General features: G+C 36.4%; 1 protein-coding gene across 2 annotated transcripts in view; it reads left to right on the top strand.

Annotated features, from left to right (window-relative positions):
• CCNB3 (cyclin B3) overlaps window positions 1-16,149 on the top strand; it is a 61,806-nt gene that overhangs the window by 23,932 nt on the left and 21,725 nt on the right. The window contains exons 7-8 of one of the 2 annotated variants that reach the window (XM_049643845.1): window positions 156-248; window positions 1,312-1,526. In XM_049643845.1, the coding sequence (XP_049499802.1) occupies window positions 156-248; window positions 1,312-1,368 (150 nt within the window). In that variant the 3' untranslated portion in view covers window positions 1,369-1,526. Of the gene's footprint in view, window positions 1-155; window positions 249-1,311; window positions 1,527-16,149 lie in introns of those variants that run through there. The other variant, XM_049643844.1, reaches the window with a different exon arrangement.

A 16,149-nucleotide genomic window follows, 5' to 3' on the forward strand; every position in this document is an offset into this window, starting at 1 on the left:
ACCAGCTGAAAATAATGAGGTAGAACTGTGAAGAAATTAATTATGTTATTATAATTTATTTTTCTGAGAAATTAGTTGCAGTATTTTTTTCTAAGTTACCATTTTTGAACAAAAGAAGTGCTTATTTGTTAATATTTCTTTTTTATTGCTGCCAGGAAAAGTTCATACTTACAAAATACATGCACAGGCAGACTGACATCAGCAGTTGCATGAGGGCCATTCTTGTGGACTGGTTGGTAGAGGTGCAGGTAAGCCTGACAACTGCTGCTTTAAGGGGCTGCTCTTCTCTTTATTGATCATTCAACATCACCAGATGCCAAGCATGGTAAAACTTTTCTGGGTGTACAGAGCTGAGTAAACCATGGTTCCTGCCTTCAGGGAGCTTATGATCTAGGGGACAAGATAAGATATGCAGACAGATAAGTATTATAAAAAGTAGAATACCCTAAGTACTATAAGAATGTTATATATAAGATACTGTGAGAACCCAGTAGAAGGAGAGACTATTTCTAGAAAAGGCAATGATGGTATGGTAGTTTAATCATTCTCAAAATTTTGTAAAAGTCTATCTAGTAATTTGGGTAGAGGTCAGTGAGAAAGCCTTTCAAGCTTCGGGTGGGATCAGGAAGGACAGTGTGGCAGACATGGCAGAACTAGACATGGCAGGTAGCTGTTTGTGCAGGGTTGGATGTTGAGGCAATACTGCCATGAATACTTAATTACCACTTTAAGGAAGGATAGTCCAGAGAAGTACCTGGCACATAGTGGAATATCAGTAAGTATTTCTTGAATTAATGGAAATGAATGACTTGCTATGGAGTTTGTGAGGAATTACAAGGTATAGGTTATTCCCAGAAGAGTCTTGACTATGTAATTGGGTAATATGAAAAGGTAATATAGTTTAATATCCTTTATTGAGTACCAGAGGAGTGGTTCAGGGTCACTTCAAAGTAACAGACCAGGAAAATGTGGATGATGTGGTATATTTAGATATCAGCAGAGCACGAAAATACCTCTCGTCTTATGGAAATGATGAAGAATAGTAAATTAGGTAAAAGTAGAATTTGGGTAGATCTTATGTAAGTAAAAGTGATCCCAAAGGTTGCTGATCATTATTAAGGTAGAAGGACTGCCAGTGGACTTTGTTCTAATTGATATTTAGTCGTGATGTAGATGAGAACAGAAAAGATCTACTCATCAGATATTGCATGCAATGAAACTGGGAATAGAGATAGCACATAAATGGATATCAGAGATAAAATATCTATACTAGCTGGAATGATGAACTGAATCTTTTTTTTTTTTAAAAAGCTTTTGTTGTGGGGCGCCTGGGTGGCTCAGTCGGTTGAGCAACCAACTTTGGCTTAGGTCATGATCTCACGGTTTGTGAGTTCAAGCCCTGCGTCGGGGTCCGCGCTGACAGCTTGGAGCCTGGAGCCTGCTTCGGATTCTGTGTCTCCATCTCTCTCTCGGCTCCTCCCCCACTCATGCTCTGTCTCTGTCTGTCTCAGAAATAAATAAACATTAAAAAAAATTTTAAAAAGCTTTTGTTATTTTAATTGCACAAAAATTCACATTTGTTATAGCAAAGTAATAAATTATAATTACCTGTGATCACACAACTCACAGCTACTGTTCATATTTGTGTGTGTATATTATCCTTCCACTTTTAATTTTTTTAATGTTTATTTTTGAGAGAGAGACAAGAGTGCAAGTCGGGGGAGGGGTAGAGAGAGAGGGAGACACAGAATCCGAAGCAGACTCCAGGCTCTGAGCTATCGGCACAGAGCCTGAGGAGGGGCTTGAACCCATGAACCGTGTGATCATGACCTGAGCTGAAGTCAGACGCTTAACCGACTGAGCCACCCAGGCGACCCTATCCCTCCACTTTTAAAGTGGTGGTCATCCACTTTAGGGGTGTACCTCTAGTGCACGAATCATATAATCATAGATGCCCAAGTCCCATATACTGTCAAATCAGAATTGAATTGTGGGGGTGTGGCTCAGGCATGTATATGTGTGTGTGTGTGTGTATATACACACACACACACACACACACACACACACAGGGTATATGTATTCCTTTGAATTAGTGTTTTTGTATGTTTTGGGTAAAGGGGCACACATATTTTTATAAAGCTCCACAAGTGATATTAATGTACACCTTTTGATAGAGAATCACAGTTCTAGAAAATATACGTAGTGTTTTTATAACTTTAATTTTTGCATTTTTAAGTAAACAGTAAAGTGGACTTTTAGGTATATAGTTATATGAAAATTTAACATTTGATATGAAATAAGATTCGCAAGAAGTTGTTAAAAACCATATAGGGAGGTTCTGTGTACCCTTCACCTACTTTTTCTCAATGATAACATTTTGCAGAACTATAATACAGTGTCATAATTAAATTTATTTAAATTTCATCAATTTTGCCTGTACTTATTTGTTGTGTGTGTTTAGTCTATATAGTTTTATCGCACATGTAAATTTTGTAAGCATGACCGCCAAAGTTGAGATATAGAACTGTTCCATTACCACAAAGATCTTTCATGTTACCCTTTTATATCAATATCCATCATCCTCCCCTCACCTTCCTGTCCCTGGAAACTCCTAATTTGTTCGTGTCTATAATTTGTAGTTTCATAAATGTTATATGGATGGAATCATACAGTACATAACTTTCTGAGATTGACTTTTGTTATTCACCATAATTCCCTTGAGATCCATCTGTAGTGTGTAAGAGTTCTACACAAGGATATCTACAGATATCCTTGTCAGCACTTGGTATTAGTATTTTTTTTTATTTTAGCCATGTAACAGATGGGTAGAGGAATCTCACCATAGTTTTATTTTTAATTTTGTTTGTTGACTTTTTAAAAAATTAAATTCAAGTTAGTTAACAGATAGCATAGTATTGGTTTCAGGAGTAGAATTTAGTGATCCATCACTTATATATAACACCCAGTGCTCATCCCAACAAGTGCCCTCCTTAATGCCTATCGCCCTTTTGCCCATCCCCCCATCTCCCTCCCCTCCAGCAACCCTCAGTTTATTCTCTGTATTTAAGAGTCTCTTATAGTTTGCCTCCCTGTTTTTATCTTATTTTGTTTTTCCTTCCCTTCCCCTATATTCATCTGTTTTGTTTCTTAAATTCCACGTATGGGTGAAATAATATATTTGAAATCATATGATATTTGTCTTTCTCTGACTGACTTATTTTGCTTAGCATAATACTCTCTAGTTCCATCTTCATTGTTTCAAAAGGCAAGATTTCATTATTTTCCATCACTGAGTAATATTGCATTGTGTGTGTGTGTGTACATACTATGTTTTCTTTATCCATTCATCCATCGATGGACATTTGGGCTCTTTCCATACTTTGGCTGTTGTTGATAGTGCTTCTATAAACATTGAGGTGCATATACCCCTTCAAATCAGCATTCCTATATCCTTTGGATAAATACCTAGTAGTCCAATTGCTGGATTGTAGGGTAGTTCTGTTTTTAATTTTTTGAGGAAACTCCATAATGTTTTCCAAAGTGGCTGCACCAGTTTGCGTTCCCACCAACAGTGCAAAAGTGTTTCCCTTTCTCCACATCCTCTCCAACATCTGTTGTTTCCTGAGTTGTTAATTTTAGCCATTCTACCAAGTGTGAGGTGGTATCTCATTGTGGTTTTGATGATGAGTGATGATAAGTATCTTTTCATGTGTCTGTTACCATCTGGATGTCTTCTTTGGAAAAGTGTCTGTTCATGTCTTCTCATTTCTTCACTGGATTATTTTGTTTTTGGGTGTTGAGTTTGATAAGTTCTTTATAGATTTTGGATACTAACCCTTTATCTGATATGTCATTTGCAAATATCTTCTCCCATTCCATCAGTTGCCTTTTAGTTTTGTTGATTGTTTCCTTTGTTGTGCAGATACATTTTATCTTGATGAGGTCCCAGTAGTTCACTTTTGCTTTTGTTTCCCTTGCTTCTAGAGACAGTCTAGCGAGAAGTTACTGTGGCTGAGGTTGTTGCCTGTTTTCTCCTCTAGGGTTTTGATGGTTTTCTGTCTCTATTTATGTCTTTCATCCATTTTGAATTTATTTTTGTGTATGGTGTAAGAAAGTGGCCCAGTTTCATTCTCCTGCCTGTCACTATCCAGTTTTCCCAACATCATTTGCTGAAGAGACTGTCATTTTTCCATTGGACATTCTTTCCTGCTTTGTCAAAAATTAGTTGGCCATTTCTGGGTCCATTTCCGGGTTTTCTATTCTGTTCCATTGATCTATTTGTCTGTTTTTGTGCCAGTACCATGTTGTCTTGATTATTACAGCTTTGTAATACAGCTTGAAGTCCAGAATTGTGATCCCTCTAGCTTCAGTTTTCTTTTTCAACATTACTTTGGCTATTTGGGGTCTTTTCTGGTCCCATACAAATTTTAGGATTGTTTGTTCTAGCTCTGTGAAGAATACTGGTGTTATTTTGATAGGGATTGCATTGAACGTGTAGATTGCTTTGGGTAGTAGTATAGACATTTTAACAATGTTCTTCCATTCCATGAACATGGAATGTTCTTCCATTTCTTTGTGTCATCTTCAGTTTCTTTCATAAGCATTGTATAATTTTAAGCCAATAGATCTTTTACCTCTTTGGTTAGGTTTATTCCTAGGTATCTTATGGTCTTTTGTGCAATTGTAAATGGGATTGATTCCTTGATTTCTCTTTCTGCTACTTCGTTATTGGTGTATAGAAATGCAACCAATTTCTGTATGTTAATTTTATATCCTGTGATTTTGATGAATTCATTTATCAGTTCTAGCAGTTTTTTTGGTGGAGTCTTTTAAGTTTTCCATGTAGAGTATCATGTCATCTGTAAAGCATGAAAGTTTGACTTCTTCCTTGACAATTTGTATGCCTTTTATTTTCTTTTTGTTGTCTGATTGCTGAGGCTAGGATATCCAGTACTATGTTGAACAACAGTAGTGAGAGTGGACATTCCTGTCATGTTCCTAACATTAGGGCGAATGGTTCCAGTTTCCCCCCTTGAGGATGATATTAGCTGTGGGCCTTTTGTATATGGCTTCTATGATGATAAGGTATGTTCCTTCTATCCCTACTTTCTTGAGGGTTTTTATCAAGAAAGGATGTTGTATTTTGTCAAATGCTTTTTCTGCATCTATTGAGAGGATCATGTGGTTCTCATCTGTTGTTTTATTAACATGGTATATCATGTTGATTGAGTTGTGGATATTGAACCACCCCTGCTGCTCAGGAATAAATCCCACTTGATTGTGGTGAATAATTTTTTTTAATGTATTGTTGGATTCGATTTGCTAGTATCTTGTTGAGAATTTTTGCACCCATGTTCATCAGGGAAATTGGTCTGTATTTCTTTTTAGTGGGGTCTTTGCCTGATTTTGGAATCAAGGTAATAATGCTGGCCTCATAGAATGAGTTTGGAAGTTTTCCTGCCATTTCTATTGCTTTCAACAGTTTCAAAACAATAGGTATTAACTCTTCTTTAAATGTTTGGCAGAACTCCCCCCAGGAAGCCATCTAGCCCTGGACTCTTATTTATTTGGAGATTTGTGATTACCCATTCAATTTGTTTACTGGTTATGGGTGTGTTCAAATTTTTTATTTCTTCATGTTTCAGTTTTTGTAATTTATATGTTTCTAGGAATTTAATGATTTCTTCCAGATTGCCCAATTTGTTGGCATATAATTGCTCATAATATTCTCTTATAATTATATTTCTGCAGTGTTGGTTATGATCATTCCTCATTCATTTGTGATTTTATTTGTTTGGGTCCTTTTTCTTTTTGATATGTCTGGTTAGAGGTTTATCAATTTCATTTAGTCTTTCAAGGAACCTGCTTGTATTTTCAGTGATCTGTTCTGTTGTTATTTATTTCGATGTCATTGATTTCTGCTGTAGTCTTTATTATTTCCCTTTTTCTGCTGGTTTTCGGCTTTATTTGCTGTTCTTTTTCCAGTTCCTTAGGTGTAAGGTTAGGTTGTATATTTGAGATATTTCTTCCTTCTTTAGGAAGGCCTGGATTGCTATATACTTCCCACTTATGACTACCTTTGCCACATCCCAAAGGGTTTGGACTGTCGTGTTTTCATTTTCATTGGCTTCCATGTACTGTTTTATTTCCTCTTTTAATTTCTTGGTTAACCCAATCATTCCTTAGTAGGATGTTCTTTATAAGTGTTTGTGGTCTTTCCAAATTTTTTCTTACGGTTTGACTTCAAGTTTTATAGTGTTGTGGTCTGAAACTATGCAAGGTATACTCTCAATCTTTTTGTACTTGTTGAGGGCTGATTTGTGACTCACTATGTGATCTGTTCTGGAGAGTGTTCCATGTGCACTCAAAAAAATGTGTATTTTCCTGTTTTAGAATGAAATGTTCTGAATATATCTGTTAAGTCCATCTGGTCCAGTGTGTCATTCAAAGCCATTGTTTCCTTGTTGATTTTCTCCTTAGATGATCTGTCCGTTGCTGTAAGTGGGTTATTAAAGTTTCCTACTATTATTGTATTATTATCAATGAGTTCCTTTGTTTTTGTTATAATTGATTTATATATTTGGGTGCTCTCATGTTGGGTGCATAAATATTTACAGTTGTTAGATCTTCTTTGTGGATAGACTCCTTCATTATGATATAATGCCCTTCTTCATCCCTAGTTAACCGTCTTTGTTTTAAAATCTAGTTTGTTGGATATACATATGGCTTCTCCAGCTTTAATTTGACATCCATTAGCATGATAGATGGTTCTTCATCCCCTCACTTTCAACCTGCATGTGTCTTTAGATCTAAAATGAGTCTCTTGTAGGCAGCGTATAGATGGATCTTGTTTTTTTAATCCATTCTGATACCCTGTGTCTTTTGATTGGAGCATTTAGTCAATTGACATTTAGAGTGAGTACTGAAAGATATGAACTTTTTACCATTGTGTTGCCTGTAGAGTTGGAGATTCTGGTGATGTTCTCTGGTCCTTTCTGGTCTTTGTTGCTTTTGGTCATTTTTTGTTTTGTTTTTCTTACACTCAAAGAGTCTTCCTTAAAATTTCTTGCAGGGCTGCTTTAGTGGTCACAAATTCCTTTTGTTTTTGTTTGTCTGGGAAGCTCTTTATCTCTCCTTTTTTTATTTAAAAATTTTAAAAACGTTTATTCATTTTTGAAAGACAGACCACAAGTGGGGGATGGGCAGAGAGAGAGGGAGACACAGAAACCAAAAGCAGGCTCCAGGCTCTGAACTATCAGCGCAGAGCCCAATGCAGGGCTCAAACTCATGAATCGTGTGATCATGACCTGAGCCAAAGTCCGATGCTTAACTGACTGAGCCACCCAGGCTCCCTTCTCCTTCTATTCTGAATGACAGACTTGCTGGATAAAAAATTCTTGGCTGCGTATTTTTCCCATTCATCATGTTGAATATATCCTGCCATTCCTTTCTGGCATGCCAAGTTTCTGTGGACAGAAATGCTACAAACCTGATCTGTCTTCCCTTGTAGGTGAAGGACTGTTTTTCCTTACTGCTCTCATGATTCTTTCCTTGTCTGTGCATTTTGTGAATTTGACTATGATATGCTTTGGTGATGGTCGGTTTTGTTGAATTTAATGGGAGTTCTCTGTCATTCTTGGATTTTGATATCTGTGTCCTTCCCCAGATTAGTGATGTTTTTAGCTATAGTTTGCTCACATAAACCTTCTGCCCCTTTTTCTCTCTCTTCAACTTCTGGGACTCCTGCGATAGGAATGTTATTACTCTTAATAAGTCACAAAGTTTTGTATCGTAATCTTTTGCCTTTGTTTCCCTCTTTTTTGCAGCCTCATTATTTTCCATAATTTTATCTTCTATATCACCTATTCGCTTCTCTGCTTGGTCCATCCTCACCATCATGGCATCCATTTGAGATTGCATCTCAGTTATAGCATTTTTAATTTTGGCCTGACTAGATTTTAGTTCTTTTATCTCTGCAGAAAGGGACTCTCTGGTGTCTTCCATGCTTTTTTCAACCCTGGCTAGTATTGTATCTGTATTGATTAAATCTCTGGCTGTCTTTCCTTCCTGTTCTTTCTTTTGGGGTGAATTCCTCCATCTTGTCATTTTGTTGGATGAAAAAAAAATTAATAAAATAAAATAAATAAAAATGAAAAATGAAAAACAAAACAAAAAATTAGAATGAGGGAATCTAGATCCTAGGTGTGTTTTGGTCTGCTTATTAAGAGAAGCTTGATAGAAAAGAGAAAACAGAGAAAAGAAAAAAACACTTAAAAAAACCAAAAATTTAAAAATTTTTAAATAAAATAGGATGAAATAAAAAATTTGAGCTTTCTATATTCAAGAATGAAAAGAAAGAAAAAAAACAACATAAAAAGAGAAGCAAAGAAAATGAGCAAACAAGCAAACAAAAACACAAATGAAGCTAGATCTAGTTTCCCCTGGAACTGAATCTGGGTAGCACACTATGATCTATAGACTAAGTGGGTGGAAGGGATTTGTGTTGGTCTTCTGGGGGATGTGTCTGGATGGCACAGGTGGGCGGGGCATAATGTAACAGCTCCATTTTCCCCTTGGTGCTATGCTTAGCTCACTGGGGTCGACCAGTATGGGCGTGCTAGAGATGAAAATTGCTTCACCCCACCCTCTAGTCTCTGGAGTGGGAATTTCACACCCTCACAGATGCATGATCAATCACGCCTCCTTTGTCTCAGGGTTCCATCTGCTCCCTGCCTTTACCCTGTGTCCAAGCTGTCTGCCTCCCAGGCAGTGCCTTCTTCCAGAGTTTTATCTCAGATGGCACTGTGTTTCAAAACTCCACACTTCAGAAACCCCCTTGACCCCCACCTCAGACCTGTGCTGATCCTCTGGGAGAGAGTCTGTCCAAGCAATGGAGAGACTCTGGTTTGTTCCAGAAAGCATACACAAGACCGTGGAGTGGCAGAGGCTCAGAGTTTATGGTAAATTGCAACACAGCCAGCATCAGGTTTTGTTGCCCTCAGCAGGTGTCTTTGTTCCTATACCAGTAAAAGTGGCAACTCTCTGGGTCCCACTGAGACTTCTGCCTGTGGAGAGGCAATCTCTCCTATACCAAATGCACTCTAAGCAGGGGAACTGCTTCTCCCCCTGTGGCAAACAGGCCCCCTCAGACTGTGCTACCTGTTCCTGGGGATTCATTCTGCCCCCTCATTAGAGCACTGCCAGGCACTGAGCTCCAAAACTTCAGACTCTGTGCTCCGCTATTTATATAAAACTGACAGTATTGAACCCTCTTCTTTTTTCCCCTTCAGTGGTTTTGGGGAATAGATTTCTTGTTTTCAAGTGTTTTCACTCTTTCTTTCTCTCTAGCTTTCTGGGAGAGTGCTTTTCTTGCACATTCCTGACTCGCCATACTCTGTCCCCCTTTCTCTTTCTCTCTCTATCCTCTCTCCCACAAAAACAGCTCCCTACCTGTTGCAGAATTTGAGTCTGGAGTTCTCTCTTGTCCAGCAAGAGAGCAGATGCAGAATTAAATGCTAGAGAGGCTAATGTCTGGGAGGAGACAAGAGCCCTGAGTAAGGGTCCTTGTTCTTAGCATCAGAAGGCTTACAAACGTGATACATTTGCAGAGACAATGAAACAGGGAACATCAATTCATGTGTGTGAGAAAAAGGGAGTTTTGAAGATATGCAGTATTAGGGGTTTGGGTCAATACAAAACAAAATCATGGGTCTGTTTATCTTAACTTGCCTAGGGGATAAGGCAGATAGAGCATGGTACCTCAGGGTCAACAAGGCACTATTCTTTTGCTAATTAGCTCTGCTTTGGGCAATTTCATCCTGCTGCGGTAGCCTATAGCCCTATTTACCTATTTACCTTTTCTGGACCTTCATCCTGTGAAAGCAGTGTTCTGCTTTTGTACTATGCTAGGGGCATTTTCACCCTGTTTACCTAATCTTGGATGCTTTCATCCTAAGCCTTGTTAACCCATTGGTGCAAGCTCAGGGAATTCCTGAACTTATTCCCCACACCTACCCTTACCTGGCACTGAAACTTCTCTCCCTCAATTCATCTCTCTGCATTTCATACTTGTCAAGATCTGTAGCTCAAATTATGCAGATTGTTGCATTAATCCTCCGTTCTATTTCCTAGGTGTTCAAAATGGTTTCATGTTTATCTAGCTGTGTTTTAGGGATGAGACAAGTACAGGGTCCCTATACTATTCTGCCATCTTAACTCCTCTCCTCTCATCATAGTTTTAATTCGCATTTATTTCCTCAAGGGCTAATAATGTTGAATATAATACTTGTTATCTAGATATTCTCTTTGGTGAAGTATTTTAAGTCTTACTTACTTTTTAAATTTAGTAGTTTATTTTCATTGTGTCAAGTTATGAGAGTTCTTTACGTATTCTGGATACAAATCTTGTGTTGGATGTTATTTAAAAATACATCCTACCAGTCTCTAGCCTTTTTATTCTCTTATTTGAGTCTTAAGGAGAGCAAAAGTTTTCGATTTTGATAAAGTCTAGTTTTTCAATGTTTTCTATTGTGGTTTGTGCTTTTTAAGAATTCTCTACCTAAATGTAGGTCATGAATATTTTCTTATATTTTATCTAAAAGTTTTATAGGCTTAACATTAAAGTTGTAATCCATTTTGAGTGAATTTTTGTATAGTATGAGGTTTTTGAGGTCAAAGTTCATATTTTTGCATATGGATGTTCAATTGTTCTAACACCATTTGTGGGAAAATAGGGTTTTTCCATTAAATTGCTTTTGCGCCTTTGTCAAAAATCTATTGACTTTATTTGTGAGGATCTATTTCTATTCTTCTATACTTTATTCTTTTTTATTGATTTCCATGTCACTTTGCCAATATTACACTGTCTTTATTCCTGTAGTTTTATAGTTAAGTCTTAAAACTAGGTAGTATGATCCTTCCAACTCTGTTCTTTTTTTTCAAAATTGTTTTAGCTATTATAGTTCCTTTATCTTTATATATTTTAGAATCACTTTGTTTCTACAAAAAAAAATCGTGCTGAATGTTTGATTAGAAGTGACATATCTTGTGCAAAAAAGAGTTAACAGGCCAAATACTGCTCTCCTTAAAAAGTCCTGTTTGCAGAGTTGGCCCTTGTCTGGGCATCTGAGAACTTGAGTGGTAAAAAGTTCCCTACACTGCTATAAAACCCTCCCTTAATGATAACTGTGCCTAAACTCTTTATATAAACAATGTGATTTATTGTGAACACCTTACCTTTTGTGAGTCTGAAACTTTGGCATATGCTAGGCAGAGAGTGCTTATGTGACTAGCTCCCAATAAAATCTTAGGCATTGGGTCATTAATGAGCTTCCCTGATAGACAATACTTTACATGTATTGTCACATCTCATTCCTGGAGGAATTAAGTGCATCCTGAGTGACTCTATTGGGATAAGACTCTTAGAAGCTTATTTCTGGCTTTTGGCAAGCTTTGTATATGTTCCTTTAACCTTTTTTGATTTTACTTTCTGTCTTTTGTTATAATGAATCATAGCCATGAGTATGACTATATGCCAAGTCCTGTGGCTAGGAATCACTTTACCATGGGGTGGTCTTGAGGACCACTGATACACATCTGTAGGTTGATTTGAAAAGAATTGACTCTTTTCTGTGTTGAATCTTCCAATCCATGAATGTGGTATGTGTCTCATTTATTTAGGTTTTCTTTCATCTCTGTCTTTTTACCATATAGATCCCATAGATGTTTTGTTAGATTTATGCCAAAATATTTTCTTTTCTTATAGCTATTATAAATGATATTTTTAAAAATTTAGTTTTCCATTTGTATACTGCCAGTATGAAATATTGGTATTTATATGTTGACTTTGTATTCTATGACCTTGCTACAATTCACTTGTTAATTCTTTTTATTTATTTATTTATTTTCTTATTTATTTATATTATGATGATAATGATTGTTATTTTAACTTACATCCAAGTTAGTTAGCATATAGTGCAATAATGATTTCAGGAGTAAAATACAGTGATTCATCCCCTGCATATAACATTCAGTGCTCATCCCAACAGGTGTCCTCCTTAATGCTTCTTGCCCATTTAGCCCATCCCCCCACCGAAAGTGCCTCCAGCAACCCTCAGGTTGTTGTTTATATTTAAGAGTCTCTTATGTTTTCTCCCTCTCTGTTTTTATATTATTTTTGCTTCCCTTCCCTTATGTTCATCTCTTTTGTATTTTAAATTCCACACATGAGTGAAGTCATATGATATTTGTCTTTCTCTGACTAATTTCACTCAGCATAATACACTCTAGTTCTATCCATGTTGTTGCAAATGACAATATTTCCTTCTTTTTGATTGCCGAGTAATACTCCATTGTGTGTGTGTGTGTGTGTGTGTGTGTGTGTGTGTACCACATCTTCTTTATCCATTCGTCCATTGATGGACATTTTGGGCTCTTTCCATACTTTGGCTATTATCAATAGTGCTATTATAAACATTGGGGTTTATGTGCCCCTTTGAAGCAGCACACCTTTATCCTTTGGATAAATACCTAGCAGTGCAATTGCTGGGTCATAGAGTAATTCTATTTTTAATTTTTTGAGGAACCTCCATACTGTTTTCCAGAGTGGCTGCACCAGTTTGTGTTCGCACCAGCAGTGCAAAAGTTTCCTCTTTCTCTGTATTCTCGCCAACATCTATTGCCTGAGTTGTTAATTTTAGCCATTCTGACAGGTGTGAGGTGATATCTCATTGTGGTTTTGATTTGTATTTCCATGATTATGAGTAATGTTAAACATTTTTTCACGTGTCTGTTAACCATATGGATGTCTTCTTTGGAAAGTTGTCTATTCATGTCTTTTGCCCATTTCTTCACTAGATTATTTGCTTTTGGGTGTTGACTTTGATAAGTTCTTTATAGATTTTGGATACTAACCCTTTATCTAGTAATGTCATTTGCAAATATCTTCTCCTATCCTGTCAGTCGCCTTTTAGTTTTATTGATTTTTCCTTCACCATGCAGAAGCTTTTTATCTTGATGAGGTCCCAATAGTTCATTTTTGCTTTTGTTTCCCTTGCCTCTTGAGATGTGTTGAGTAAAAAGTTGCGGCAGCCAAGGTCAAAGAGGTTTTTGCCTGCTTTCTCCTTTAGGATTTTGATGGCTTCCTGTCTTATGTTTAGCTATTTCATCCATTTTGAGTATTTTTGTGTATGGTGTAAGAACAGTGACATGCAGAAGATCGAACCTGGACCACTTGTTAATTCTTAGGAGCTCTTTTTTTTTTTTTATAGATTTCTTGAAATTAGCTACATAGATGATCATGTAATTTGCAATTGGGACAGATTTATTTCTTCCTTTCCAATATTCATGCTTTCAATTTCATTTTTGGATTTTATTGCATTGCATAGGACTTCCATTATAATGTTGAATAGGAGCAGTAAGAGTGGACAACCTTACCTTGTTCCTGATCTTAGGAAGAAAGCAGGTAGTCTTTCACCACTAGTATGATCTTAACTATAGAGTGTTTGTAGACACCCTTGACCAGGTTGAGAAATTGACTTTCCATTCCTAGTCTGCTGATGTATATTTATCATTAATAGATGTTGAATTTTGTCAAATGTTTTTTTCCGATATCTACTGATATAATTTTATTTGTTTTAGACTATTAATATGGTAGATTACATTGATTGATTTTCAAATATTGAAGCAGTCTTATTCCTGGGATAAACCCCATTTGGTCCTGGTATGTTATTCTTTTTATATATTGCTGGATTTTATTTTCTAATATTTTGTTGAGGATATTTGTATCTATGTTTATGATGGACATTTCTCTCTAGTGTTCTCTTTTTGTACTGTCTTTGTCTGGTTTGGTATGAGAATGATACTTCATAAAATAATTTGAGAGTATCCCCCTCTTCTATTTTCTGGAAGAGATGTGTAGAATTGATGTTATTTATTCTCTAAATGTTCTGTAGAATTCACAAGTGAAGCTATTTGGGACTGAAGTTTTCTATTTTCATTTTCCTGAAAGATTTTAACTAGGAATATAATTTCTTTAATGGTTATAAGATGATTCAAGTTACCTATTTTGTTTCAGGTGACTTTTGGTAGTTTGTGGGTGTCAAGGAATTGTTCTATTTCATCTAAGTCGAATTTATATGCATAGAGTTCTTCATGTGTTCTATTATTATTCACTATTTCATTCCTGATATGTGGTAATTTGTGTCTTCTCTCTTTTTGTTTATCAATCTTGCTAGAAGTTTATCAATTTTATTGATCTCAATGAACCAGGTTTTCATTCCATTCGTTTTCTTACTGTTTTTCTGTTTTTAGTTTTTTAAATTTTTAAAAAATGTTTATTTACTTTTGAGAGAGAGAGAGCACAAATTGGGGAAGCTTAGAGGGAGGGAGGGATACACAGAATCCGAAGCAGACTTCATCTAGGCTGTGAGCTGTCAGCACAGAGCCCGACTTGGGGTCGAACTCATGAAGGGTGAGATCATTCCCTGAGCCAAAGTCAGACACTTAACCAACTGAACCACGCAGGTGCCCCTCTGTTTTCAGTTTTGTTGGCATCTGCTCCAATTTATATAGTTTCCTTTTCTCTTACTTTGGGTTTAGTTTGTACTTCTTTTTCTAGTTTCTGAGTGGAAGTTTCTTGTTTCTAAGTGGAAGCTTAGGTTATTGATTTAAGACTTTTCTTCTTTTTAAATAGAAGCAGTTAATGCTATAAATTTCTCCCTAAGCACTGCTTTAGCTGCATGCCACAAAATTTGGGAGACATCCTCTTTTTTTGTTTTGTTAAGGAAATTTTATTATCTTTTGTTTAAATTTATTTGTTTTGAGAGAGAGAGAGAGAGAGAGAGCGCGCGCACAAGTGGGGGAGGGACAGGGAGAGAAGGGAGAGAGAGCGAATCCCAAGCAGGTTCTGCACTGTCAGTGCAGAGTCTGATGTGGAGCTCCAACTCACGAACTGCGAGATCATGACCTGAGCCAAAGTCAGATGCTTAGCCAACTGAGCCACCCAGGCACCCTGGGAGACATCCTCTTTGATCCTTGGACTATTTAGAAGTGTTTTTTGTTTTTTTTTTAATTTCCAAGTGTTTGGAGGGTTCACTGTTATTTTTCTGTTATCAGTTCTAGTTTAATTCCATTGTGATCAAGGAAAATACTATGATTTTAATTCTTTAAAAAATTTCAAGGGTTATCACCCAGGATATGATCTGTCTTGGTGATTGTTCCACGTGCACTTGAGAAAATGCGTATGCTGTTGATGTTGGAAGTGTTCTATAAATGTCAGTTGGGTCCAGCTGGTTAATGTTGTTAGTTTCATAATTATCCTTGTTGTTTTTCTGTGTACTAATTCTGTTGCTGAGAATAGTACTGAAATTTTCAATTGTAATTGTGAACTTGTATATTTCTTTTTCCAGTTCTGTCATTGGTTGGTTTGTGTATTTTGAAAATACATTAGGAACATACACATTGAAGATTGTTATATCCTCTTTATAGTGTTTTGTGACTTGCTTTTTTTCTCATGTAACAGTGTTCATGTAATTGTGACATCTTTCCAGTTAAATTGATGTATTTTTATATCAGTTTTGTTGACTATATAGTATTCTGTTCTTCAACTGTCATTATTTATCCAACCCCCTATTAATGGACATTTAGGTTATTTCTAAAATTTGCTCTTAGAAATAACCCTGTAGTGAACATGCATATGCTTACATTGTAGACAATTGTACTGTTGTTTTTCTGTAATAAATTACTTGGAATAGAAGTATTAGGCCAAAGCAGTACACATTTAGAGTTTTATACATATAGGCACTGTCCTTCTGAAATATCATGCCCATAGTACTTTTACTGAATGAAAGTGATTGTTTTCTCACAATCTTACCAACATAGGGTGTTATGTTTTTTTGCCATCTGATGAATGAAAAATTTTAGTGTTTCTTTTTTTTGTTATTTTTTTTAAATATATGAAATTTATTGTCAAATTGGTTTCCATACAACACCCAGTGCTCATCCCAAAAGATGCCCTCTTTAATACCCATCACCCACCTTCCCCTCACTTAGTGTGTTTCTTTAGGTTGATGCATTGGCATTTTAAGTAGTCAGGCCCATCAGTTTTTTTTTTTTTTTTATGGTTTTAAGATTTGTTTCTTGCCTAGAAAA

This window comes from Panthera uncia, chromosome X (assembly GCF_023721935.1).
Source record: "Panthera uncia isolate 11264 chromosome X, Puncia_PCG_1.0, whole genome shotgun sequence".
Lineage (NCBI taxonomy): Eukaryota > Metazoa > Chordata > Mammalia > Carnivora > Felidae > Panthera > Panthera uncia.